Consider the following 25962-nt stretch of genomic DNA (forward strand, 5'->3'; position numbering starts at 1 on the left):
TAGCGTCATGTGGTTTGTTTCTTCACTCCAGAGCCCTCTTTGCTGTCCCGGAAGGGATGCTAGCCGGGTTTGAACGTTTGGTGGCTGAGGGCATCTCACGTTGGCATGGTGTCAACGATCAAGAGCCGGCCCTAGGGGAAAAAAAAAGGGGATGGATATTATCTAATGATTTCTGCGGATTTCCTTTGCATAGCAAATCTGCTCGCCGCCATGCAAAACCAGTGTCATGCTCGGCAGGAACCTGGACGCAGGCCGCGCAATCCCACGGCGGGTCGATGGTGGTCGTGGCGGGGAAGAATAAGCTTACTATACACCCGTTCCAAGTCTCGTTCTTGGGTGGCACAAGTCTTGCAGAAGGCCTTCGTAAGCGTCGTCAGCATAAGCCGCAACTTGGCAGCCCGACAACTACAACTCATCGAAACCGTCCAATCTGTGCAAACGTCAAAAGGTTGGAGAGAGCAAACAACCCTCTCCGGTCTTCCTCAACCCCAAAACTCAAAAAAAAAAGTCAATTTCGCCCTTTCGTCGGATCAAGACGACAGACAGACATATTAAGCAGCGCAGCCATGCCGCGCCGGTGGCAACCGAAACCGAACCCCATGGAAGAATCCGCGCGAAACCCTTCTCTTCTCCTCCTCCGCCGAGACCCTGACAGCATTGCCATCATCGCACGCTTCACTTCTCGAGCTCCTTGAGGATCTCGGCCTCCAACGACTCAGGCTTGGTCACCGACGACCAGCGGCCCTTGACCGTGCCGTCCTTGCCGACGAGGAACTTTTCAAAGTTCCACATGATCCTGTCGACCATGCCGAAGAAGCGCGGGGTGGACGACTTGAGCCAGGTGAAAACGGGGTCGGCGCTGCCGCCGTTGACGTCGACCTTGCCGAGGATGGGGAAGGTGACGCCGTAGTTGATCTGGCAGAACTCCTGGATCTCGTCGTTGCTGCCGGGCTCCTGGCCGCCGAACTGGTTGCAGGGGAAGCCGAGGATGACGAACTGCTCCGGGTGCTTCTCGCTGAGCGTCTTCCACAGCTTCTCGAGCCCGGCGTACTGCGGGGTGAAGCCGCACTTGGAGGCCGTGTTGACAACGAGCACCACCTTGCCCTTGTGCTTGGACAGGGGGAGGTCGGCGCCCGTCTCTGAAGAAGGGGGGGGGGGGAAGCGTCAGTGCCTGCTGTGCCACCGGGAGGGGAGGGAAGAAAAGGGGAGGGGAGGGAAGAGGGGCAGGAGGCGACGGACTGTCTTTGACGGTAAAGTCGAAAAAGGTCTTATCGGAGGACATGGTGGCAAAGCGTTGACGACGGCGCAACGGTGGTTGATGCGGGGTTGGAACGCGGCGGGCGAGCTTGATGCGTGGCGAGGGGGACGGCGGAGGAGCGCAAAACAATCGGACGACCGCGGCAGCTGGACCGGTTGGCAGGTTTGGTTTCGGTCGACAGGTATGCGCAACAAGAGAAGATGCTTGACGGAGGATGGGGATCTTGTTGGACATGAAGTGTGAGGGGCCCCAAGGCGTTGGCACGGGTCGAAATGGTCACAGAAAGACGGAGCGGGCTCGGAAGATGTGGAACCCGCCTAGCTTCGGTACCTTCTGGGGTCACGTCAGTCGGGTCGCAGCCGAGCTTGTCGAGGCCAAGGCCCGTTTTTTTTTTTTTTTTTTTTCCCCTTTGATTCCAAACGCCTGCTTGGAAATCCCCCACCGTTATTGGCGGGAATACGTCGGAGATGGGGAAGTACCGGTCTCAAAAGACATGTCGTGATTCTTCCTTGCGCAATGCAAAATAACGCCTCGAGGCCAGTCCTCGTCCGGACCGGGGGCCATCACAGGCTCTTTAGCGCCGTGTCTCGGGCTCGACCATTTCCCCGCTCCCGACCGGGAGCATCTCGAGGCCTTCTGACAAGGAACGATGTCTTGAGCAGTCCTTCTGCCAAGCATGGTCCCTAAGCCGGGCTGAAGGGCTGAGATCAGGTGAAACGAACCCCACTCTTCGGCTTCGGACCGCTGCAGGGACATGAGAGCCTTGTCCTTGAGGAAAAGGAGGCCATCTCCGCATGCGCAGGATCCTTGAGGAGCAGAGTTGCAATTGTTAGGTGTTTGGCAGCGCAGAGTCTGATGTTGGACAAGAGACATGACCAACAACCAAGGACAGCACACAACTAACTAGACAGTATTAATGATTAAACCCCGGCGTGCGACGTGGGTTGGCCAACCCCAACCCGCGCAGGGCCATACTATATAACTACGTCATTCATTCCTCCAGGCCCTGACCGGTCCCTCGTGTCGTCTCCACACCAGCTTGCTCCCCCACCACGTGGATTGCCCCACCGTGGGAAGCTTGGACCACCGCATCGCGGGGCTCCCGGCCCATGTTCACTCATAATAGCGACAAGTGAGAGAGTGAGAGAGCCTTCGTGGAAACCCTCCAGAGGACACCAAGGAAAGAAAGAAAAAGGACCGGGGCTTGGGAGGATCTCACCGATTCGAGTTCAAACCCCAGGCCGTAGCCGCGAATCCCTTCCGTCTTCCCCAGGACCTGCTCGCCATCCAAGGGGCCTGTCTTCCTCGGCTGATTCTCCCACGCTCCCGGGAAGTTGCAGGAGGGGAGAGACCGGCGCAGGGATGGAGACGCAGGAGAAGCGCAAGATCGTCATCGTAGGTGCGTTGGACCCCAGCTCGCTCCAACCCAGCCGACGAGGCTCACGCGCCCAACCCCAGGCGGCGGCATCATCGGCTGCAGCGTCGCCTACTTCCTGACGCGCCATCCCAAGTTCAACCCGGCGCTTCACACCGTCACTCTTCTGGAAGCGTCTTCGATCGCTGCTGGCGCGTCGGGCAAGGCCGGCGGGCTTCTCGCCCTCTGGGCATACCCGCAATCCATCGTGCCGCTGTCGTATCGCCTGCACAAGGAGCTGGCCGAGGAGCACAACGGCGCCGAGCGGTGGGGCTATCGCCGGTTGGCATGCGGGAGCATAGGCGCCGTCGTCAGGGAAAAGGACCTCGAGGCGAGGACCGCAAGACCCCCGCCGCCGCCAACCGGCAGCGGCGTCGACGGCGAGCCCCCGATACGGAGCGCCCTCGAGGAGGACTCGACCAAGGGCTGGCAGAAGCTTCCCAAGCAGGACCCCAAGGCGGCCGCCCTGCTGCAGGGCTCGCCGCTCCCCCGGGACATGGATTGGATTGACGGCAGCCTGGTTCGGTACTACGAAGAGATGGGCTCGCCCGGGGCTACCGAAACAGCCCAGGTGCACCCCTTCCACTTCACCAACGCCCTGGCCGACCTCGCAAGGGAGAAGGGCGTCGACATCAAGCTCCGCGCCCGGGTGACCAAGATCGGCCAGGGGCCGTCCGGAGCTCCTGCGGTCCAGTACGAGGATCGTGACGCCGGGGGGGCGGTCCACAGCATCGACGACGCGACGGACGTGGTCGTGGCCGCGGGGCCTTGGACGGGGAAGCTGCTGCCGCGGACCAGGATAGAGACGGTCCGCGCGCACAGCGTCGTCTTCGAGGCCGAGGTCAGCCCGCACGCCGTCTTCACCGACATCCAGCTGCCGCCCAGCTACGTTCCCGAGCACCGCAGGGAACAGGGCCAGAAGCGGCGGCACAAGGGCAGCGTCGACCCGGAGATCTACGCCCGTCCCTTTGGCGAGGTCTATGCGTGCGGTACGTAGCGACTGCTGCTCCTTGGGCGCCGTTCCACTCTTTTCTCTCTTTCTTTTGGAAATGGCTCAGAGACTAACCTCCGGACGCAGGCGAAACCGACACGCAGGTGCCCCTCCCGGCCACCGCCGACCTGGTCGAGGTGGACGAGGGCCGATGCGACGACCTGATTGCCTACATCGGCACCATCTCGCCCGCGCTGGCCGCGGCGCCCGTCAAGGCGCGCCAGGCGTGCTACCTGCCGCAGCACGTACGGTTCGGCGAGCAGCGGAGCCCGCTCGTCGGGCCGACGTCCGTCCCGGGGGTATGGGTGGCCTCGGGCCATACGTGCTGGGGAATCCAGAACGGCCCGGGAACGGGGTATCTCATGGCGGGCATGTTGTTTGGGGACGAGGTGGACGGGGAGGTGGCGAAGTTGGATCCGCGGAAGTTTAAAGTCTAGATGGGCTCTCGGTGGGAGCAGCGCGTTGGGTCTGTGATAGAGACTCTCTTTTTTCCCAAGAAATACAAATCTTTGCGGGAGTAGTTTTTCTTTTTTTTTTTTTTTTTTTTTCCTCCGTTGCCGGTTCGGTGAGCCGTCTCTCACTGACCTTGAGGTCCAACCACCTCCGTTGGTCTAGGCAATACCGAGTAACAACAACAACAACAACAGCGACAACAAGGTTCATTTTTTTTCTATACAATCGTATATGCGGAGATACAATCCCTTCCCAGAAAAAAATATATGGAAAGAAAATAGTCTCCTGAGGAACTTGATCCAAACGTACAAAAACAACTACAACAACAGCACGGACGATAGCAGCCATGACCACAAGAGCGGCAACGGATATGGCCAGTCAACCCGCCCGCCACCTCCACGTCGCCAAGCCCATGTCGAGAATCTACCTAGATAGATAATTAGGTGGTACCTACCTAGGTGCCCAGGCGGACCAACCTTTGGACAACGGACACATCCCCCTCCCTTCCCCCCGGCTTTATAGCGACTTTTCAATCTCCATGACCTCCCGGATCCCCTCCTCGATGGCCGCCACGGCGGCGGGGTCCAGCCGCTTGAGCGGCCTCCGCGGGTGCCCGCCGTAGCCAAAGTAGCTCTGGATGGCCTGCTTGGTGCCGGCGATGGCGCTCTTGGTCAGGACCCAGTCGCACTTGGCCAGGGTGCGCTGCAGGGCGGCCGCCTCGTCGCGCCGGCCCTCGACGTACAGGTCCCAGACGCGGGCGCACACCTTGGGCATGACGTTGGCGCCCCCCGCGATGATGCCGCTGCCGCCGCTCGCCAGCGTCTGCACCGTGAAGTCGCACATGCCGCCAAAGGCCATGTACCCGGAGCCGTCGTCCCAGGGGGTCTTTGCGCGGGCGGCGAGCGCCACGCGCGTCAGCTTGCCCGTGTTGCCGCAGGTGAACTTGGTGCCGACGACGTTGGGGTGCTTGGCGAGGCGGATGAGCAGGTCCGAGTCCATGTCGATGCCGGCGACGGCGCCCGGGTAGTTGTAGAGGATGAGCGGGAGGGGGCTCGCGTCGGCGACGGCGACGAAGTAGTCGTGCACGGCCTGCTCGTCCATGAGGCCGCGGAAGTAGGACGGCGGCAGCAGCAGCGCGTAGTCGGCGCCCGCCTGGTGGCCGAGGCGGCAGAGCTCGACGGTGCCGCGCACGCTGCCCTCGGTGGCGCCCAGCACGATGGGCGTGTCGGCGAAGCCCGCCTCGTCGAGGGCCTCGCGGGTGGCGCGCGTCACGGCCACCTTTTCCTCGCGCGTGCAGTGGATCGCCTCGCCGTTGGACCCCATGGTCACGAGCCCGACCAGCCCGGACCGCACCAGGCGCACGGCGTGCTTCTTGACGGTGGCAAGGTCGACGTCCTCGGTCTCGGGGTCGAAGAAGGTCATGGTGGGCGCGTAGATGCCGCACGGGAGCGGCCGCCGGGGCTGCGCCCGGCTTCGGCCGTTGCTGTTGCCATTGGTGGCGGCGACGGCGGTAGCGACGCCGTTGGTGGCCGTCATGGTGGCCTTGCAGCGAAAGGGGACGACCGTGCGGGGCGGAGGGCTGCTGGTGCTGCTGGTGCTGCTGCTGGTGCTGCCGCTGGCGCTGCTTCTCAGCGTCGTAGAAAGACGGAAATGCCTGTGGTAGGAGGCTTGAAAGCACGCCAAGGGAGGATGGAGGCGCAAGATGGAAGAAGACGGCCTGGCGAAAGCGGACACGCCGCGGCTTATGAAGAAATTGGGGCTCTTCAGCTGCAAGAACCGCCGCTCCATGGGCACCTCCATTTCGCGTCAACGACCGGTGGGGACGGGGACGCGGACGGCTGTCGTGGAGCGCCTACCATCATGCGGGGGGCTCGAATGGGAACGTAGGAGCACGCAGCAGCCGGCGGAGGCACGGCCGCACGGGCAGGGTGGTTGGTGGGATAGGCGCGAGCGCGGAACCTCTCCCCACTTGGATGGTCGGCGAGGTTGACCAGGCCGAACCCCCCGGAGGACGGGAACCGGGCGGGAGAAAGGTCGTGTGGGAGCGCATGGATGGGTTCCCAATCCAGCGCGACTATGCAGCCATGGACCATGGACGCATGCAAGACGGTGGGCTCGGCAGCTGGCCTCTCGGTACGATGGATGCTCCTCGCATACCGTCCTGCGCTGTGGGACGAGGGAATCGAACGCAATCTCTGGGCCCCCCTCGAATGGGGGAATGGACGGGCTTCTAGATGAAGCCCGGCATTTGAAAAGAGCACCCGGCGACCTTGTCCAGCCCCGGGAAGCACCCAAAAGCAGTCAAGCGAGGTACCTAGGTGGCTCGTCCGGGCAGCCGGGCCCGTCCAGGCAGTTCTGGATGGACCATGAGGTACCAGAAAGGACCGGCCCAGGGGTAAGGGAACCGAAGCCCTGGGACGGAGGAGGCAAAGCTGGTGCACCCCATACACACACACGCGCACACACACGCACGCACACGCACACAGACACACACACACACCCATACACACATACACACCGAGGGAAACACGCCACCATCACTCGAGATGCTCCAGACCCGGGGGCGCTTGGTGTCGTCTCTAGCCATGAACGAACCGCTGGACCCATGGACCCGGGGGTGTAAGTGGACAATTCGCCTGCCACGTTTCGCGGCCTAGGCTAGGCCAGGTCATGGGGTGAGCAAAGAAAGGCAGGCTAGATGGCTCGGTCAAGGAGTGGAATGTCAGCAGGGTCAAGCCCTTTGGACAGATGGCTTTTTTTTTTTCTTCTTTTCCCTTGGACACCGCGAGGCCTCGATTCGCCGGTCCGGGGTCTGGGTGACGTTTGTCGTCGAGCCGAAGCGCGGGATGGCGGCAGAATGACGGCGGGGTAACGGCGAACGGGAGCTGCACCCCGCAACATTATGACATGAAGAGCCGGGAAAAGCTGCGGCTGAGGGGGGTAGTTATGGGCCGCACAAAGTCCGTGGTTGGACCGAAAAGCCCGGTGGTCCAACAAGGGGTTGAGATCTCTGGCCCTCGGCCGGGTGGCGGATGGGACGGGCCCTCAGCAGGAAAGCATACCAGCGAGCCAAAGAAACAAATCCCTCCGGCTCGACGGGTTGGCCTTGTCCTTGTCGACAAACAACGGCCTGTCTCTTATGAACCGGCGGCGGCGGGTTTGCTCTTGGGCCTTTGAGATGCGGTGGCGTCTGCCCCCCGGGTTTGACCGCGCCCCTCTGCCGGAGCCTGGTGGACCAGGCACATCGATCATCCGTCGTGCATATGCGACGGAGAATTTGGTTTCCTCCAATCGGATATCATGGTTTATGTCGACGCGAGTGTTCTTTGTTGCCAGCTTACGAAGAGGGTAAATGGGGAGGATGGAACATGGCTTTTTCAGCCTTGCAGGAACGTGCATGGTTCTGGGAGCTGTTCAGGTATTGAGGTTTTTTTCGGACCGTAGAGCAAGCGGATCCGCGGCGAGCCGTTCCAGCAGCGACCGTGCTCTGGAGAGCGCCTCGGATCTCGCACGTCGATGCAGGATGTTGGAACCACCGGCGGGCGGCATGTTCACCTGAAGGCGCCTTGGGGTGTTGGAGCGAAGTAAAGTTAGGCTCGAGACCCGCCCGGGCTGCGGGGTCTTCGGGAGTTCGCGTGGGGGTGGGGCTCGGACAAAACGGTGGGGCACGTGGGTTCGTCTTGGCATTTCCATGTCTCCACCAGTGAGAGGGCCGGGTTGAGCCCAGGTACCGTACCGGGCTTCCCGTGCTCTGTCATCCTTTGCGTACGTACCGTACTATAGTATACCTATGGACAGTGACTTCACTGGGGTTCCATCATTGGACGTTGTAGAATGCTTACAAGATTCCATAACCTCGAGCAACTCGTGTGCAAGTCCGCTGGGATCCCAATGTCAGTCCTCTTGGACCGCTGAATCATCTCTCAGCTTCAAGACGGAGACACCTGGGTTCTATGGTAAAAAAAATAAATAAATAAAAAAAGACACACCTCGTGTAGTTCCTTGTACAGAACAAGAACAGCCGCCGAGTGCTCGCCTCTCTAAGAGGCTTGGTTTTTTTTTTTTTCTCCAACCGATGTACCCTGTGTACCTACCTTGAACTCCTCGTGCATTCTTCCGGACTGCGTCATGCCGGGATCCCGGGCACGCCTTGACGTCTTGCTCGGCAGGGCACACGGAGCATCGTTGTCTTTTCATGTCTCGCTGCTGGGTAGCCCGTGTGCCTCGGGAGTCGCCAGCCGGTTCACAGGGGACGCATAGCACATACTGGCTACCCCAAATTCGGTGTCCCGAGCTCATCAGCTTCTTTCGACGCTACAGCCCGACGTCGCTTGGGCATGAACGGTCCGGTCTGGACACGCAGCGTTCCGGAATCATGAAGCTCCTCAATGTGTTGATGGTGCGCCTCACGCATTCCTCGATAAGGGTCTCGACGTCACTGACTGACCACGGGCCAGGTTGGCACGGGCGAGCACACCGCCGGCTTTGTCGGCGGTGGCGCTTCGGGGCGGCGGCAAGAAGTCCGGCGTCGTCGGGCTGACGCTGTTTGATCTCCGCCAGAGACGCAAGAGTGGGCAAGCTGGGCATGGCGGGCGTCCATGGAACAAAGTTCCCTGCGATCCGTACGAGATGCCGTCTCCGTGTCGCTGCTGCTGCTGCTGCTGCTGCTGCTGCTGCGAGACATATGCGCTGACGCCCCCTGGCCCTGACCCAGGGGAACACCTCCACAAGGACATCTCCGCTGGCCTGCAACAACCCGGACACGTCGTTTGAAATGTACCCCGCCAATGATACGATCGATCCTGAGGTGTAAAAGGCAGCCATCGACGCCCTCTCGCCCGGCAACGCCATCACCATCTTCACCCTCGACATCACGCACTACCCGATCGCCCTGTACGCCATCGAGCGCGGCATCTACGTCCTGATGACCAAGCCGGCCGGGAAGCTGCTCGAGCACCACAAGCGCTACGGCCCGGCCTACCGGGACGCCCGCGCGCGGGATCGGCAGCACGGCGACTTCAACTGCCTTTCCAGCTGCATGTCGCAGCCCAAGGTCCAGCTTGAGACGCTCAAGGTGTGGACCGGCGTCGACTCGGACATTCGTACCACCTCAACAGCCACCGCGCCGAACATCTGGGGCACGATGGTGTCAGCAGCGGCGAGATGATGGTGAACCAGGCCAAGCGCGGCTGCGACGTGGCCGAGGACGCCGCGGGCCAGCTGGCCTGGCACAACCCCCCCCCCTTTCTACATGCGGTACGCGCCCGACGAGGACGGCCACTTCAACGGCCGGAGCGGCTACGGGTGCGTGTCGCTCGACAAGTTTGTCGACACCTGCCGGGCCATTAACGCCGGCGAGCTGAACCCGGCCGACCTGGGTGCCAAGGGGCTGCCGACGCTGAGGAACACGGTCGCGACGGCCGCCATCCTCGAAGCCGGGCGCAGGAGCCTCGACGCGGGGAGGCCCCTAGGGGGTGATGGAGTGCAAGGACCGGGGCGTGGAAGCTGATCTCATCATCATGACCAACATGCGAGGAGAATGAGTGTCGTCTCCGAAGTTACGAATGCAGCAGACGATATGGATGTTCAGTGCAGAAATGTTTTGGTTGCACCCAGAGCACGTCATGCATTCCCTTCTCCCCCGATCGCGGGCGGTCGGTTCCGCGGTCTCGGCAGGCCGCGGCTCGGGCAGGCGATTTGAAGAGGCGAAGAGGATGAATAAGACCCCATGGAGAGACAGAGAGAGACGGATGCTCCAAAGAAGCTCCAGGAAACAAAGCCAAAAGAAAAAAAGAAAGAAAAGGCGTTCAGGTTCAAATTCTTGGCGTAAGGTGGGCGATCGTTTCCTGGTTGCTGAGCGACTGAGCGAGTGATTGACCTGAGTGACTGATGCTGACAACCGAAAGGCCGCTCGCTGACGTGTAAGTGCGTCAAGGGAGCCCGTAGGTCTCGGGGCTCAGATCCGACATTCGGGTCGTCCGAGTGGGGCCGGCGAGGCGTGTCTCTCTCCCCCCCCCCCCTGGCCCCGGCGTATGACATTTGTGCCGCCATCTCATCAACTGTTACGCCATTCATCCTCAACGTCCTCTCTTTGAACCTCACCCGTCTCGGCTCGGCTCTCCGTTTTCCCAACCCAACCCGGATAATTCACCGCACGGGGAGCTTGATCAGCCCCAAACGAAAAAAAAGAAAAAAAAAAGAAAAAAAAAGAAAAAAAAAGAAAAAAAAAGAAAAAAAAAAAAAAGAAAAGGCCCAACAACGGCCAGAGCAATGGCCATGGTCGCCGATCGCGACCTAGAAGCCGCGCGCTCCGGCGTGGCGGCGGGCTCATCAGCCTCTCCATCCCGCGCTGGCTCACCACCATCCTCGTCGTCACCCTCGGCGGCCAACGGCCTCGCAGCCCCGACAGAAACCACCCCTCTTCTCCTCCAGGACACCGCCTCCAAACCTGCCTCGTCCGTCACCTCCGTCACCTCCGAGGCCGCAGGCTCCGCCGAACCCGCCGCCGCGGGGGACGAAGAAGAAACCGTCCTCGTCCCCGCGGCGGCCCTCTCGCCGGCGCGCCTGTGGCTCACCCTGGGCGCCACCTACGTCGGCGTCTTCCTCGGCGCCGTCGACAGCTCCATCATGGCCACCCTCTCAGCCCCGATCGCCAGCGAGTTCCGCTCGCTCAGCCTGCTGTCGTGGCTGGCGACGGCGTACCTGGTGGCCAACGCCGCGTTCCAGCCGCTGTCGGGCCGCCTGACCGACATCTTTGGCCGCGGGCCGGGCCTCGTCTTTAGCAACGCCATGTTCGCGGCCGGGAACCTCGCCTGCGGCCTCGCGCGGGACGAGACGGGCATCATCGTCGGCAGGGTCGTGGCCGGCGTCGGCGGCGGCGGCCTCATGAGCATCAGCACGTTTCTGGCCTCGGATCTGGTGCCCCTCAAGAAGCGCGGGGTCGTGCAGGGCGTGGGGAATATCGTCTACGGGTGAGTAGAGGTACCTGAGCGGCCGTCCTCTCGTCGTCCTCGTCGTTTTGACCGGCCGCGGAAAACGCATCGCGGGTGATGGATGGGCTTGCTAACCAAGGCTCGACGGCCCTGCTGCGCGCTAGAACCGGAGCCATGACGGGCGGCGTCCTCGGCGGCTTCATCAACGACACGTCGTCCTGGGGTTGGCGCATGGCGTTTCTCATCCAGGTGCCCATCGTCGTGGCATCGGGGCTTTTGGTGTGGTACCTCGTCGACGTGCCGCCCAAGATCTCGGACAGGTCTCTGATCGCCCGCGTCGACTTTGGCGGCGCGCTGCTGACGGTGGGGTCCCTCGTCCTGCTGCTGCTGGGCCTCAACGCCGGCGGCAACATCGTGCCGTGGAGCGATCCGCTCGTCTGGACCACCATCCCGCTCGGCTGCGCCATGATGGTGGTCCTGTGCTGGTGGGAGACGCAGGCGCAGCAGCCCATCATCCCCGTGCGCTTGCTGCTGCACCGCACCGTTTTCTCGGCTTGCGTCTGCTGCTTCCTCTGGTACGTACACGTTTTGCCCCGTCACCCTCCCCAACGAAACAAACAAGAGCATTGACGGAGCTAACGAGCATCGAAAAGCACCATGATCATGTTGATGACGCTCTACTACACGCCCCTGTACTTGCAGGTGCTGGGCCACTCGGCCACCCAGGCCGGCGTGCGCATCCTCGCCTCCTCCCTCGGCGTGTCCATCTCCTCCTTCGGCAGCGGCCTCGTCATGAAGAAGACGGGCCGCTACGTCGGGCTCGGCGTCGCCGCGGTCGCCACCCTCGTGGCCTCGACCGCGCTCATGGCGCTGACCCTCGACCAGCACGCCCCCGCCTGGGCGCCCTTCGCGACCATGCTGCTCCTCGGCCTCGGCTACGGCGGCATGCTGACCGTGACGCTGCTCGCGTGCATCGCCGCCGTCGACCACGCGCACCAGGCCGTCGTCACGTCGGCCACGTACGCCTTCCGCTCCGTCGGCGCGACCCTGGGCGTCACGGCCGCGTCGGCCGCGTACCAGAACGTGCTGCGCGCCCGGCTGTGGGACCGGTTCGGCCACCTCGACGGCGCCGCCGAGGAGATTGCGCGCATCCGCGACGACATTGGCGAGCTCGCCAGGCTGCCCGAGGGCTGGTACGACGGCGTCATCGCGTCGTTCATGGAGGCCTTCCGCAGCGTCTGGGTCATGGCGTTCCTGCTCGCCGTCGGCGGCCTCGTCAGCGTCTCGCGCATGCAGCAGCACAAGCTCCATTCGAACCTGGCCAGGCAGGAAGAGGAGGAAGAAGAAGCGGGGCGGTAGGAAGCATGACGATCGTTGGCAAAGGCGTTCTCGAGGGGGTTTGGGATACGGGAACTAGGCGCAGTGCATAGAAAACAAAAACAAAGGTATTGGGTAGAAAGTACACGCACCGAAGCTCGTTAAACATTCCACGATAAGCACCTCGCCGACATGAGCAGGTGGAGGTTCTTCCCCATGTTTTCCAGGGTCACCGAAACATCCCATTCAACGAGATCTCATGGAGAGGTTTCCATGTTGAGCCCCGTGTTCTGACGCATGGGTGGTCGGCCAGATGGCCATCGAGAGCAAACCGCTGGAAACCCCCCTTCATCATTCTGCAGGAAAACCGACCCGGCTGAGTCGGTCAGGTGGATGCGTACGGTCGACATCTAGATACCAAAACACAACCCGGTCCCTTTCTCCAACGCCCGTGTGATACGTGTCTATCCATTGCCGCTCGCCCCAAACAAATCATCGGCCATTCCATCGAGCCGTTCATCCCCATCCCTATAACGTGCAACCATCATGGGTTCAATCCGCACGCTTGGACGGGTGGTGCCGTGCATGATGATGATGATGATCATCATCATCGTCATGCTCACTCCTCATCGCTGTCCTCGAGAATGAACCCAGCCCTGGCCTTCGGCCTCGCCTTGGTTGGTTTGGCCACAGGCATGTCATCATCATCATCATTGTCCTCGCCGTGGGCCTCCGTCGCCTTCTTTTCCCCGGCTATCCCGCCGGAGCCGATGGGCAGCGGCGCATCGTTGGTTTCCTTGTTGGACTGGGCCGTCCAAAAAGATGATTCCTGAGGACGGTCGAGGTCCATTTGGCCATCCTCATCATCTTCTTCCTCCTCCTCCTCCTCCTCCTCAACGACCCTCTTCTTCTGAGTCGTTAATATCCTCCTCCTTCTCTTGTTCGGTCGTTCTTCCGAGCCGCTATCCGCTGTCGCAGACGAATCGGACCCGCCGTCGCTCCCCGACGCGCTCTCCTCGTCTTCCTCCTCGTCATCGTCGTTGTCTTGGTCCTCATCTTCGCTGCTCACCGCGCGAGCAGCGCCGCCCGACTTCCTCTTCCTCCCTCGGCTCGCCGCAGCTGCCACCGCCTCCTCCTCCCCCTCCTCCTCGTCCCCGTCGCCCCCGCCCAGCAGCTCCTCCCACGCCGACCGCTCGATTCCCGAAGGCATCGCCGCCTCCCCGCCGCCCAGCCCGTAGCTCGCGTTCTTGGCCTCCTGCCGCGCCAGCTCGCGCGCAAAGAACTCGGCGTCCCGCTCCTCGTCCGACTCGTCGTCGCGCGGGTCCACGTACACGGCGCTCTTGATCTTGCGCGCCTTTTCGAGCTCGCGCTTGCGCCGCGCCCGCCGCCGCGCCTCGGCCTTTTCGTCGGCCAGCGCGTCGTCGGGCTCCTGGCTGTCGGAGCGCTTGCGGCGGCGGCGCGCGCCGCGCTTCTTGGGGGGTTCGTCCTCGGCGGTTCGCTTGCGCACGGTAGGACCGCCCTTGGGGAAGAGGATGCCGGCGGCCCCGTCGTCTTCTTCGTCCGAATGGTCGAGGAAGCCGCGGAGGTCCTGGTTGCCGTCGTCATCGTCGTCGTCGTCGTTGTCGTTTCGGGATGCGCGCGGCTTGCGCGGCGCGGCTTTGCGGCGAAGCTGGTCCTCGGCGAGCTCGCCGTCTTGGAACGTCGGGGGCGTGAACTCGGCTTGGTGGATGTGGGCGAGGGTTTCCTGGATGACATCGGCGGTGATGGTGCCCGGGATGACCCAGATGGAGTCGGGCGACTCGTCGAGGCTCGGGGCAAGCCGCTCCGCGCCGGCGAGCTTCATCAGCAGGCGGAGGTGCGGGTTCTTGAAAATGGCCGTCCGGCGGGCGTCGTTGTCGGGCCGGAGGGTGGCGTGGGGTGCCGTCCTCTCGGTGTTGGCGCCAGGCTCGGCGGCCGCGTCCCCGGTCGCCGCGCCCTCGGCCAGCCTCTCGGCCGCCAGAGCCTCTTCGGCCTTCTCCCAAGCCCGGCGCTCGCTTTCGGCCTCGGAGAGCTGCTTCTTGAACCATTCGAGGTGGTCCGTTTGGTTCCTGTCCAGCAGCACGCCCACCACGATGGCGATCTGCCGGTCCCGCTCGGCCTCGTGCTTGAACTCGAGCTCGGCCGCCGGCCGGGGATGCGACGCCATGGTCTGCTTCTCGTAGCCGTACTCGAGGTAGTGGGCCGTGCTGTTGATCTTGGAGAAGAGCAGCTCGGTAAACAGGGCCGGCCGCTCCTCGAGCTTGTGGATGCACCGGCGGATGATGTACTTGGTGAGGTCGTGCCACTCCTTGTACGCGGGCGAGCTGTTGTCGAGCGGCTCGGGCCCCTTGATCATGTTGTAGAAGAGATGGAGGATGTCGAGGCGGAAGAGCATGACGCTCATCTCCTGCTTGAAGGCCACCTGGTGGAAGTAGCGGTGGGCCCGCTTGAGCTGGGCGTCGTCGAGGTCGCGGTAGTACTTGGTGAAGGCGACAAACGTGTCGACGACGCCCTGCGGGGTGAACCGGGTGGCGAAGCGCTTGAAGTCGAACCTGCGCTCCTGGCTCGTCTTCTCGGCTTGCCTCTCGTCGTCGGCCGAGTCGTCGTCGACATCCCCCGGGTCGTCGTCGTCGGCGCCCTCCTCGCCGGCGGCGGCCTTGGCGGCCCTGACGGCCTTTCTCTTGCGGCGCCTCCGCTTGCGGGAGCGGACCTGCAGGTCCACGTTCTGCTTCGAGTAGCCCTCGAGGATGCGAAGAAAGTAATGCGCCAGCTCGGTGCAGGCGTCGAGGTACTCGAAGCCCTGGTCCTTGTAGGTCCGGACGATGTTGGCAATCGCATCGTGCGTCGCCTCTTCGTAAAACAGGCGGCTGAGGATGTTGTCGGCGATGTCGTGGTCGTCCTCGTTTTGCGACTCCCACATCTCCTGGACCGTCAGGAGGATCTGCGTGAAGCAGCGCATGACCGTGGTCAGGAGCTGCCAGTCCTTGTCGCCGTAGGCCCGCTCCAGGGCGCGGTTCATGGCGATGAACATTTCCTGGCTGAGCACCGCGGCGATGAGGTTGAAGCTGCTCACGTCGTCCGGGCCCGCGGGCTGTTTCGAGCCCTTCTGGGCCTTGCGCCGCATCCGCTCCGCCTGCAAAAACCACGCGACCAGGTAGAAGAACTGGCCGTGGTGGTAGTGGAGGACGTGGGGGGCTTCGCGGTCGAGCGACTTCCTCACGTGGCCAAACAGGGGGTTGAAGCCCGCGTCCAGGAAGTCGGACACGAAGGAGCGGAGCTGCTGGCGGGCTCTCTCGTCCAGCGTGACGGGCGGGCCCAGGTCCTTGGGCTCCATGTCCTCGCGGCGCGGGCGCCGAGGCGGCTTGAAGGTCTTTGTGCTGTCCATCTTCCTCTCTCGAGCGGCGGCGTCGAGCAGGGCGTCCTGGCCTGAGACGGTGGCGAGCTTGCCGCCCTCGCGCTTGACCCAGATCATGGTGCCGAAGCGGCTGTGGCGGGTCGGGGCGTTCTTGCGGGACGCCCTCAGCATGGCCGCCTCCTTTTGGCGGGCGGCCGTCAGCTCGTCGGCCTTGAGCTTGTGGAGGCGCTGCTCGCTGACGAACAGCTTGCTCGAGTCGACGCGCTTGACGAGGTGGAAGAGTATGTCCATGACGATGACGTCCTCGGTGCGGAAGTCGTCGCCCATGTTGGAGGCGATGGTGAGGAGGGCCAGGAAGATGTCCTGGAAGGAGAAGGCGTCGATGAGGGCGGAGCGGGAGATCTGGGTCTCGTCGCCGTCGTACTGGAGGCCGGGGGGCGGCGTGATCATGGCGATGTTGCGCAGGAAGTAGAGGACGAGCTTGATGATGCCCTGGTCGCGGGCCGTCCGGTCGCCGTTGGGCACGGCCATGGACGGGAGGGCGACGCGGACAGCGGTGGCAAGGATCGGGGCGGCATCGAAGTTGATGATGGCGCGCTTGTAGCCGACCTGGGCCAGCTGCAGGACGGGCATGTGGCGGTAGTGGTTGACGGTCATGGTCTCGCGGTCGCGCTCGATGGGCCAGGTGAGGGGCACCATGAGCTCCAAGCAGGCCAGGGCGATCTTGGCCTTGTACTTGTTGTTGCTGTTGTCGTTGGGGGGCCAGGTGGCCAGGATGTGCAGCAGGTCGGAGCCGACGAGGTTGGCCTCGGCGAGGCAGCGGGCCACGTCCATGCGGTTCGTCTTTTCGTCGTAGAAGCGGATCCATTTCTTGAGATCGCGCAGCACCTCGAGGGCGTCGTCGCCCAGCTTGTAGCCGCCATGGTCGTCGTCGATGCTGAAGCCGCCGAGGGCCGACACCAGGCTGGTGATGTGCGCCCGCACCTGCGGGTGCACCGTATCGTGGACGCCCTCTGCGTCCTCCATGGTGCCGGATTAGAGCGGTGACATGTGAAGACGGCTTCGGATCGGCTCGCCGGGGGCTGGCGTCGGCGGGGGAGAGGGGTCGGTCAGGGGCGGAGGCGGAAGGGTTGGGATATCCAAAGGGGCTTGCTTGCCGGGATGGTTGGTTTTTGTCCCGCTGTCCCGCTGTTTGTTGTTTGTTGTTGGTAGGTAACGTTTGGTTGTTGGCAGCGGATGTCCCGCTGTGTCCAAGGTTTGCTTGGCAACAAACGCGCCCGACGCGTCCCATTCGAGTCGTCAATTCGTCACGCCAAGAAGCCAACGCGTTCCGTTTTTGGAAACAGTGCTAATGACGGTGCGGATACCAGCCAGTACGGAGTGCTCCATCTTCGCTGGGCTGCACTGTGCGCCCCGCGGGCTTTCCGGAAAGCGGGAGCCAAGTCTCGGCACATGTCACAACCCTCCTCCCAAACGGGCCAGGGTTGGCGCATATGACCGAGGTTAGCCGCTCTCACGGGGCCATCCCTGGCTTTTCGAGCCCGGGAAGCTTCTTTTGATCTCTTGTTGCTCAATGATTGTATCATAGCGTGGGCTCCCCTTCCTTTTTGCTGCCAAGTTCCCCCAGTTTCCTCTTTTTTCTTCTTCAGTCATGGCTGCTTCAATGGCTTCCGTTCGGCACGCCCTCCGGCTCTCGAGCCGCGTACGATGCTTCAGCTCGACGGCCGCCCGCCCCGCCGCCGACGTCAAGCGCCTGGGCGTCCTCGGCGCCGGGCAGATGGTACGGATGCTCGCTCTTCTTTCTCGCTGCAGGGATTCTGGGTTGGCGGCTGGGTTGCCGGTGGTGCATATCCTGCCGGGACGCTGATGCTGATGCTGACGCCGACGCGAACTTCAGGGTCTCGGAATTGCCCTGGTGGCGGCTCAGAAGGCCCAGGTTCCGGTGACGCTCGTCGACTCGTCGCAGGCCTCGCTGGACAAGGGGATTGCGTTTGCAGGTTGGTGAGCGCCGGTGGCCTGGTCCCCCGATCCAGCTGTGGCTAAGTTCCTCTTGTTAGAGAAGCTCCTTGCCAAGGACGTCGGCAAGCAGCGCATCACGCAGGAGCAGGCCGACGCCGCCCGCGCCCTGCTCAAGCCCACCACCTCCCTCGATGACCTGTCCGACGTCGACTTCGTCATCGAGGCCGTGCCCGAGATCCCCGAGCTCAAGTTCGACATCTTTGCCAAGCTCGCTCAGATCTGCCCCAAGCACGCCATCCTGGCCACCAACACCTCGTCCATCTCCATCACCCGCATCGCCGCCGCCGCCACCGGCGGCAACCCCAACGACACGTCCAACAGCTCGCGCGTCGTCTCGACCCACTTCATGAACCCCGTGCCCGTGCAAAAGGGCGTCGAGATCATCTCGGGCCTGCAGACCTCCCCCGAGACCCTCGACACCGCCATCGAGTTCTGCAAGCGCCTCGGCAAGGTCCCCTCCATCTCGGCCGACTCCCCGGGCTTCCTCGCCAACCGCATCCTGATGCCCTACATCAACGAGGCCATCATCTGCCTCGAGACGGGCGTCGGTGACCGCGACTCCATCGACGCCATCATGAAGAACGGCACCAACGTGCCCATGGGCCCCCTGCAGCTGGCCGACTTCATCGGCCTCGACACCTGCCTGGCCATCATGAAGGTGCTCCACACCGAGACGGGCGACTCCAAGTACCGCCCGAGCGTGCTTCTAAAGAACATGGTGGCGGCCGGCTGGCTGGGCAAGAAGAGCGGCAAGGGCTTCTACGACTACTAAGGGGGGGGAGCATTTCATGGCAAGCAGATGGGGTGCCGTGGGCATCGCACCTCGCAAGGCATGCGACCTGGCTTGGGACCAGCACGTTGAGGAAGATCCTGAGAGTCCTGGAGTTTGGGTAGGATAGACCTGACTGTTGCTGCTACGAGATGCATGCTGCGTTGGACGCTGGACGCGTAGTAGTACCCCGCGGACAAGCCACGCAAAGCCACGCTACGGGGTTCCACGCATCAGCTCTATCCAAGGAGCTTGACGAGCAGCTACTTTTGACCTCATCTCAGAATTGCTCGAAGTGTAGAGACAGATGATGGGAGAAAAAACATGCTGGGGGAACACAAGGTCATAGAAACCATGCTATACACAATTCTTACCTGCATGCTACAAGCTCCTCTCGGTCTTGAACAGTTTTAGCAACATGGTCCATCGCAAACCAGCCACTATGCAACGAAAATAGGACAATAAAACAAAGGCAAAAGAGAAAAAAAGAACATACAAAAAATAACAGAAAACAAGGAGAAAAGGGAATTGACTTGGATACCTTGTAAAAACCGACCCCGTAACGTGGATGCACGATCGGGTGGATGTAAGGGTTGGGGTTAACAGTGCGATAGTTCTCCAGAATATAGTATTCGTTATCCCTCGGGCATATCTCCTGAAGAAAAGGGGGGGCTGTTCAAAAAGTAAACAAACAATCGAGCACAGCAACAGCACCGCCGCAACCATCGAGATTGTCCCACCAAGCTGTACAGCGTGCACGCACAATGTACCGTACGCCCACGACGCGGAAGAAGCCAAATTGAAGGGGCTATCCTAGAGCGTCGTCCCCCTATCAGATCCGCCGCTGCAAGCTAGCCGAGCGAGGCATCTTAAATAGCAGACGCCGCCATTTCACCCATATTGATTCTCCGCAATCTGCTCCCCGCAAAATTCCTCGGTAGTTAGAAATCTATCGAGAATGAAAAGCAATGAACGCAAACCCGGAAAGGCTCGCCCCTCGTCGCCGCCGCCCACACGCTGGCGGCCACCCCCCAGACTTTTCCCACGTGCTCACTTAAGCTTAAGCAACAGGAATTTTCAGATGTGCTTTTCGGGGAGCGGGAGGGAGGGGACGATAAGATCTCACTCCCTGCTCGCCTGTACCGCTCCTGGGTCTTGCCGTGCTTGTTCTCTCTCGTATTCTCTTCTGTCTCCCGAGAGCCCCGTGCATTTCGCCTCGGCCCGTCGGCCGTGGAAACGGGGAGGCAAGGACGCAGATCTAGACAGCGGCAAGCAAGCTCTGTAGTTATCACGGAACCGGATGACTCCGTGGAGAGTCGGGAAGGGGCCCGTCCAAGGAACTGCCTTCTCCACCGTCGTGCCGGTCGGGTTTTGTCAGTTCGTCCGTTTCTTCCTCCTCCTCCTGCGGCCGCCCCTCCACCCTGGCACGGCGGACCAGCCATGAAGGTCATCCCCTCCAGAATCGACTCACAAAGGCTGGGTCCCCAGGAAGGGGCTCTTTTTGTCGCTGGCCAATAGTCCCAGCGACCGGTATCCAATAGCGGTTCCTCGGTTGGGTATGCCGGGTGCTGGTGTGAAGGCGAGACGGGAACAAGGGCGGATGGAGGACTGAGTGACCATCCCGCCTCTCGGCTAGGTACCCTAGGTGCTGGATACATCGCAGAGCTTCCAACAACAACGACAACCTTTGGGGTGCTGTGTCGAGTGACAAGAGGAGAGAGGTGGTGGCAGGCATGCATACCGGGCACCCAACAAATCCTTCACGGCCTTTCGGGAGTTTTGCTCCCCCTCCCGTTTGCTTCCCGCCAAATGGGGCGAGCTAAGTTTCCCGTCACGGACCACACACATCCTTTTTGTTGACCACCGCCGCCGCCGCCACTACCACCACCTCCTCCTCCTCTACCTTCGGCCCACACTGTCTCTGCCAACCCTCAGGTGTGTCCATAGTGAGACGGATGGGTGATTGGAGCTCGGCTTCTGCTAGCTGTGAAGAGGAACTTTGAGGAGAACCCGGGAGCAACGAGTTCAGCCGGTGGGCGAACCAGCAAGGCTCTTTAGGTTGGCCACCATGTGGAGAGAAACCTGACAAGCCAAGAGCATCATGAGAGAAAGGGGGTGGTCAGAGTACCAAGACACCCCGTCCCCGATCTTTGTCTTCTTCTCTTTCTCTTCCTCTTTCTCCTCCTCCTCCTCCTCCTCCTCCTCCTGCTGCTGCTGCTGCTGCTGCTGCTCCAGTTGCCTCAGGCACAAAACGTCCGAAGAGGGTCCGGAAAACCGGACCAGCTCAACGGCGTTGGTCGGTATCGACCAGTGCGAGTGGTCCAGGTCGATGACCCGGACTCGCGCGCGGCAGCGCGACGTGCAATATATTGCCTCGTTCATTAACCGGCCCCCTCACGACGGGTCTCGCGTGAATCTGGCCAGTCAGCGAAGCAGCTGGCGAGCGAGCTGTGGCCGGGAACCTAACCGGGGGAAAGCCGAAGGCAAGGAGGAGGGGGTCTCGTAATATCCATCTCCAGTGTCAAAAGACGAAGCTTTGCAGGAGCCGTCTCCGTCCGCGGGGCGGAGGGGGGGGGGGGGGGGGGGGGGAGGGGGGTGGCAACGAGGGCAAGACGGCAATGGGATCCACCAAGGACTCTCTTGATGAAGGTGGCGTAGGTATTAGTCGGGGAGCGGTTCTCTTGACGAAACGATAACACGGAGTGGATGTACATACTTTGTTGGACAGGCCAACGGAGGATATAGAGGGTATTGCTGCCTTGACCCTGGGTCGGGCGGAGAACCCTACGCCGATCGGCGTTCGAAAACATGCCTCGTCGGCGAGATGGGCGAAAAAGCCCTAGTACAAAACGCGACGGATCTTCTCCCTGGCGTCCACGTCCTGGACGCATCGCAACAGCCGGGGAGGAGGGAGATATAGCCCTCGCATTCGGAAACAGATGTTCGTTTCCCAAACCGGGAGGTCATGCCAGCATCGTCACACACCCTCCCCCCCCCCCCCCCCCCCCCCCCTCCGGATCCATAGCTATGATCGTCACTTGACAGAGGGAAGCATGAAGCTGGAGAGGTTGGGTTGGCGGGCGGTATCCGAGGGCAAGCTATCGCCGGCGTGCAGCATGCACACACACACACACACACTTACTCACCCATGCATGCATAGACAGATACAGATATACCACCGCCAGACACCAAACTAGCACCACGCACCATGCTCTGCGCAACCGTCACAATACAACACGACGGGTCCACTCATTGCTAGTCATAGCCTATGATCTGCGGATGGAGGTGATGTATGTCTATCACCAACGTGGGAGCCGCCTCGGAGGTTCCATCACAGCCGCCGCCGCCGACGACGACGGCGAAACAGTGGCAACAGAAGTGGGTTAACGTGCCGTTCCTGAGCCACGAAAACGGTTCCCGACGACGATGACCGAGCCAACACAAATCCTCAACAGAGCTCGCTCCGCCCCCCCCTCTCCTCCTCCATTTGCAACCACATCGGACCTTTGTACCCTATCCCCATCCACTCAAATCGTAACCCCACACACTAAGCCGAGGGGGGATGTGTTTTCTCTCTTTCTTTCTCTCTTTATTTCTCTCTCTCTTTCTTTCTTTCTTTCTTTCCTTTTTTCTTTCTTTTTTTTCTTTGAGTTACGTGAAGGAGGTGTGACAGGTTTGTGTTTTGTTTGGATGCCGCTCAGGGGCTGCATGACTGGCCGGGCTGACCGGGCTGACCGGCGAGCCTTGATCACCTCTCGGCTTTCTTCATTAGAAGCTGAAGCCGTATCGACGTTGCTGGTCGCTGGGCGGCCGCAGGGCGCGATATGTTATCATAGTTCAACACACACACACGCGCGGACCAAGTTTGCCAAGAGGGTTGTGGCGTAGTGCGTTATGATATTGACGCGCTTGTTTCGTCACAGGGCCGTTCGCTGGGAGAGCTCCCGGCTATAGCCGCTCAGCTGTTCTAAAGGAGCTAATAACAAAAAAAGAAGAAAAAAAAGAGGGCCGTTAAGGCCTTGTTGGCGGCCTCCCAAGCTGGTGAATCTCGGGGAGGTCCTTCTGTGCCGCGTCGTGCGCGTCTCGCTGGTCTCGAGGGCATGGAAAGGCCGTACGTAACCTTTCGTCTCGGGCATTTTATCCGCCGGAACGACGACCCCGCCTGGCGGCGGAATGATCAGTGTTCCGGCGCCAGGGATGTCAGGGAATGGAACGAGCGGGCTTCAACGCCCCCTCAAGACAATCCATGAGCGAAAAGAAATCGCCCTCGAACCAAGAATTCAAGGGGCTGGTGGTGATGATGGTAACGGGGAAACCCACACAACCACCTGCGTCATCCGTCGGCGGCAAGGATCTCTCGGTGACAGTAGACATGGCCTGACAAACCGAACCTTACGGTCAGACGGAATATAGGTCTTGCGGTTAAGATTCGGAGCGTTTGACTTGTCCCGATCATACTCTAGCAGGGAGTGAAAACGGAGCTGGCAATGCACGGGGCGAAAATCTTCATGGTCATATCCCACACGAACGAGAAGAGGGAGGGGCGCCGGACGGCTGTCGGGGCGATGGCGAGCCGCTTGTCGCGGCCGTGGCCAGGATATTTCATCATCTAGGGGGCAACTTCGGAGCGTAAGAGCGTCAGCAGGACGCGCGCGGCTAAGGGGTTGATGGGCTAGCGTCACCGACAACCTGCCTGTCATCGGCGGGGTGCTTGTAAGCACACACCACCACCGTCGACGCGGTGATCTTGCTGCTCTGCCCGGCCAGGCTGACAAAACAAGGGAGCTGACGCCGTGAATCGGCGGGCCGGAGGTAAGCCCCGTTGTTGCAGTGGGTTGCCAGGAGGTCAGACTGCTGGAAAGGCGGCGTCCGCTCGGCCAGCCAGAACCCCATCGTGGTCACAAGAATTGAGAGACGTCCTGTTGTTTTCCACACGTGCAGCATCAGAGCCACTGCAAGCTGATGGTGCAACCAACCAACCCCAACCTCCCTGGAGATATGGTGTGTCTGCGCCGCCTATTCCTGGGGACTGCGAGTAAGTACGTAGCAATGTCAAGACGCCCGACATGGCGGGGAAGGACTCCAGTGCCGGTGCCGTATCCATCGTTTCGAAGATGTGGAGGGAGACCCAAGACTGTGACACAAACCCGCAAGCGCACTGTGACGCTCTTTGCGTCCCCGCTGGATGGCAGGATGAAAAGCTTTGGCGAGACCGCCATGCTCTGGGCGGCCGCGATCCACGTGAGGGAAGTGCGGACAGCACAAACGGCCCAGGCCAGGCCGGCGAGAAGCAGGTGGCGGGGAGATCACACCCACCACTCCGGACCGTTACCCCGTCTGTGATTCTGTCCCCCGCCTTTCTCTCTGCGTACATGCGTGTGCGGTGGGGGGAAACTTTGGCGACCAGCCCCAGGGGTTCGATCGTCCCCGCTCCCCGTTGGCTAGTCGAAAGCCCTTTGGGCCTTTTTTTTTGTGTGTGTGTGTGTGTGGGCAACACGAACGCACGCATGCAAAAGCCCACTGCGGTTCGATATTAACATGATGTTGAGTCAGGGCCCTAGTTCCGTCTGGCTGCGGAGGGGAAAAGTCAGACGTCATGCAAGCTGGCAAGGCGATGCATGGCCTAGGGGCGTGGCAACCATCACCGGTCGGCCGAGCACACATCGATCACCGCCCCAGGCCGCGAAGCCACGGGTAAGCTCAGCCGTGTGGCTACGGAGCACGGAATCTCCGAGAGGGTACTCCGGAGGGAGGCACCCAGCCGTGGTCTCCGCTGAAGAGGGGCCGCCCAGCAGATCCCGCGGGCCACAATGGCGGCATCGATCGAGCGGGTCTGGAGCTGTCCAAGACGATGATGATGCCCGGCCGTGCTGCATACAGACGGCCAGCCGCATCGACCCCACCGTGGCACGTCTCAGAAGCTGAATGGTATTGTCCGCTTCCTTTGAGTCTCTGCTCTCCGAGCCCGATAGCGCCGTAGCGGTCAAGGTGCGAGCATGACTTTCTTGCCGGCTGCATGCAGAGAGGCTGGCAGCCTGCTTGGTACATCACGTCGTGGAAGGCTGAAGGCCGATAGCCGAGAGAGCGAAAGCTCCTCTTGTGCCGGATTCTTGGTCGGCGCCATGGGCCCGCGCGCGGGAGGAGACGAGCCGCGATGTGACAAAACATGCTCGATGCCAGCGGGGGCATGTTGTGGCCTGGTGCCCTGAACGACGGAATGAAGATGCGATGGTCTGGGGCTCAGGGCCCCCATTCGCACACAATGCCCACGGCCGGCCAACGGAGGAGTCCCGCATGAGCTCCGTTTTCGAAAAGGCTTCTGCGGAAGGTCTTGGTGTCCCCCGGCATCCTGCCAGAAGCAAGCGGGTAGGTGCATCATCAGGAGCCCAAAGCCGGCGCATCGCCGGCGTTCCTCAGGACTGGCTCATCACCGCTCCCGGTGGTACTAACCACGCAGCGTGGAACCCAGAATGGCGATGCAGGCTTCGTATTGTTGGAGTGCGCTACCAGGTCGCGATCTCAGAGGGGGGGGGGGGGGGCAGGGCCTCGTGCAAAGGCTCCGTTGGCCATGGCGTTTGCGAGATGGCAGGAGGATTTCGGCTACCGGGACTAGCAACACAGAGGACTCGGCTCGTCGGGTTGTATGAACCCAATACCACCGCGCTGGAGAACCTCTCAGGCTAGGCGGGCGGCGAGTGGTGTGGGCAGGAAGCAGAGGCAGCCTGCCGCAGGCAAATAACCTCCTGCAGCCACGTCTGAAGGCACGTGGGCATGCTCCATCCGAGCGGCAGCCGCTTGTCTGGGGCCGTCAGGACGAGCGAGATAATGAGAGTGAAGCCCGGAGTTTGCTTTCCGCGTCGCATCCCCGTCTTGTAAGTACCTTACTGTGGAACAAGGTTTGGGGTGTCCAATCAAGAAAAGCATGATGACCTTTCCTCACTTGAGATGACCCATGACGTGCCGGCCCAACTGTGGTTTGAGATGAGCCCGCCGCCATCCATGGCTTGTGTCGCGGTATTGGCTTGCCGAGGTTTGTTAGCGAGAAATTGACAGGAGTCTGAGGTGTTGTCCTAATGGGCTGAGCTTCGGTTACGGGGGAGGATAGACCGAGAATGTCCCCGTCAGAGAGGTTGGCGGTTGGTCTGGCTTTGCCGGAACGGACCCTGCGGGCGCTGCGAAGTGGGGCCGTGCTTTGTGGGTCCCCATCGATCCGGCCAGTTGATTTTCCGGCCGAGGGTCCCAAGCCAGGCCGTTCACACGTTTAACGTTACCACAGGGGTGCCGGTTCCGGCACTCTGCAACCCAACTTTGACCACCTTTTGCCAAATCTCCGAGAACCAAGAAGCTCGGTACCTGAACGGAGCATCTCGGGGCAAGCGATGGACATTGGGCGACAGGCGTGACTTCAGAGATGTTGGGGCAGGGTAGTGTAGGGG

General features: G+C 61.6%; 8 protein-coding genes across 8 annotated transcripts; 4 read left to right on the forward strand and 4 right to left on the reverse strand.

Moving 5' to 3' along the window:
* Positions 1–675: 675 nt before the first annotated feature.
* VTJ83DRAFT_5837 (uncharacterized protein) lies at positions 676–1282 on the reverse strand (the record flags this gene model as incomplete). Its single annotated transcript, XM_071012481.1, has 2 exons — positions 676–1139; positions 1240–1282. 2 exons carry the CDS (start codon positions 1280–1282, stop codon positions 676–678), a joined length of 507 nt encoding a protein of 168 aa, XP_070865212.1.
* Positions 1283–2620: 1338 nt separating this feature from the next.
* VTJ83DRAFT_5838 (uncharacterized protein) lies at positions 2621–4100 on the forward strand (the record flags this gene model as incomplete). Its single annotated transcript, XM_071012482.1, has 3 exons — positions 2621–2657; positions 2717–3661; positions 3751–4100. The coding sequence occupies 3 exons, from the start codon at positions 2621–2623 to the stop codon at positions 4098–4100; spliced, it is 1332 nt and encodes a 443-aa protein (XP_070865213.1).
* Positions 4101–4632: 532 nt separating this feature from the next.
* VTJ83DRAFT_5839 (uncharacterized protein) lies at positions 4633–5916 on the reverse strand (the record flags this gene model as incomplete). The annotated part of the gene is made up of 1 exon (XM_071012483.1): positions 4633–5916. One exon carries the CDS (start codon positions 5914–5916, stop codon positions 4633–4635), a length of 1284 nt encoding a protein of 427 aa, XP_070865214.1.
* A 2395-nt stretch (positions 5917–8311) lies between these two features.
* Positions 8312–10041, forward strand: VTJ83DRAFT_5840 (uncharacterized protein; the record flags this gene model as incomplete). The annotated part of the gene is made up of 6 exons (XM_071012485.1): positions 8312–8515; positions 8574–8636; positions 8933–9264; positions 9337–9598; positions 9928–9947; positions 10023–10041. The coding sequence occupies 6 exons, from the start codon at positions 8312–8314 to the stop codon at positions 10039–10041; spliced, it is 900 nt and encodes a 299-aa protein (XP_070865215.1).
* Positions 10042–10386: 345 nt separating this feature from the next.
* Positions 10387–12407, forward strand: VTJ83DRAFT_5841 (uncharacterized protein; the record flags this gene model as incomplete). The annotated part of the gene is made up of 3 exons (XM_071012486.1): positions 10387–11087; positions 11213–11623; positions 11702–12407. The coding sequence occupies 3 exons, from the start codon at positions 10387–10389 to the stop codon at positions 12405–12407; spliced, it is 1818 nt and encodes a 605-aa protein (XP_070865216.1).
* Positions 12408–12984: 577 nt separating this feature from the next.
* VTJ83DRAFT_5842 (uncharacterized protein) lies at positions 12985–16764 on the reverse strand (the record flags this gene model as incomplete). The annotated part of the gene is made up of 1 exon (XM_071012487.1): positions 12985–16764. One exon carries the CDS (start codon positions 16762–16764, stop codon positions 12985–12987), a length of 3780 nt encoding a protein of 1259 aa, XP_070865217.1.
* A 637-nt stretch (positions 16765–17401) lies between these two features.
* Positions 17402–18529, forward strand: VTJ83DRAFT_5843 (uncharacterized protein; the record flags this gene model as incomplete). The annotated part of the gene is made up of 3 exons (XM_071012488.1): positions 17402–17518; positions 17636–17735; positions 17796–18529. 3 exons carry the CDS (start codon positions 17402–17404, stop codon positions 18527–18529), a joined length of 951 nt encoding a protein of 316 aa, XP_070865218.1.
* A 4843-nt stretch (positions 18530–23372) lies between these two features.
* Positions 23373–24035, reverse strand: VTJ83DRAFT_5844 (uncharacterized protein; the record flags this gene model as incomplete). Its single annotated transcript, XM_071012489.1, has 1 exon — positions 23373–24035. One exon carries the CDS (start codon positions 24033–24035, stop codon positions 23373–23375), a length of 663 nt encoding a protein of 220 aa, XP_070865219.1.
* Between the last annotated feature and the right edge of the window lie 1927 nt (positions 24036–25962).

The sequence above is a fragment of the Remersonia thermophila genome, chromosome 5 (genome assembly GCF_042764415.1).
Source record: "Remersonia thermophila strain ATCC 22073 chromosome 5, whole genome shotgun sequence".
Lineage (NCBI taxonomy): Eukaryota > Fungi > Ascomycota > Sordariomycetes > Sordariales > Chaetomiaceae > Remersonia > Remersonia thermophila.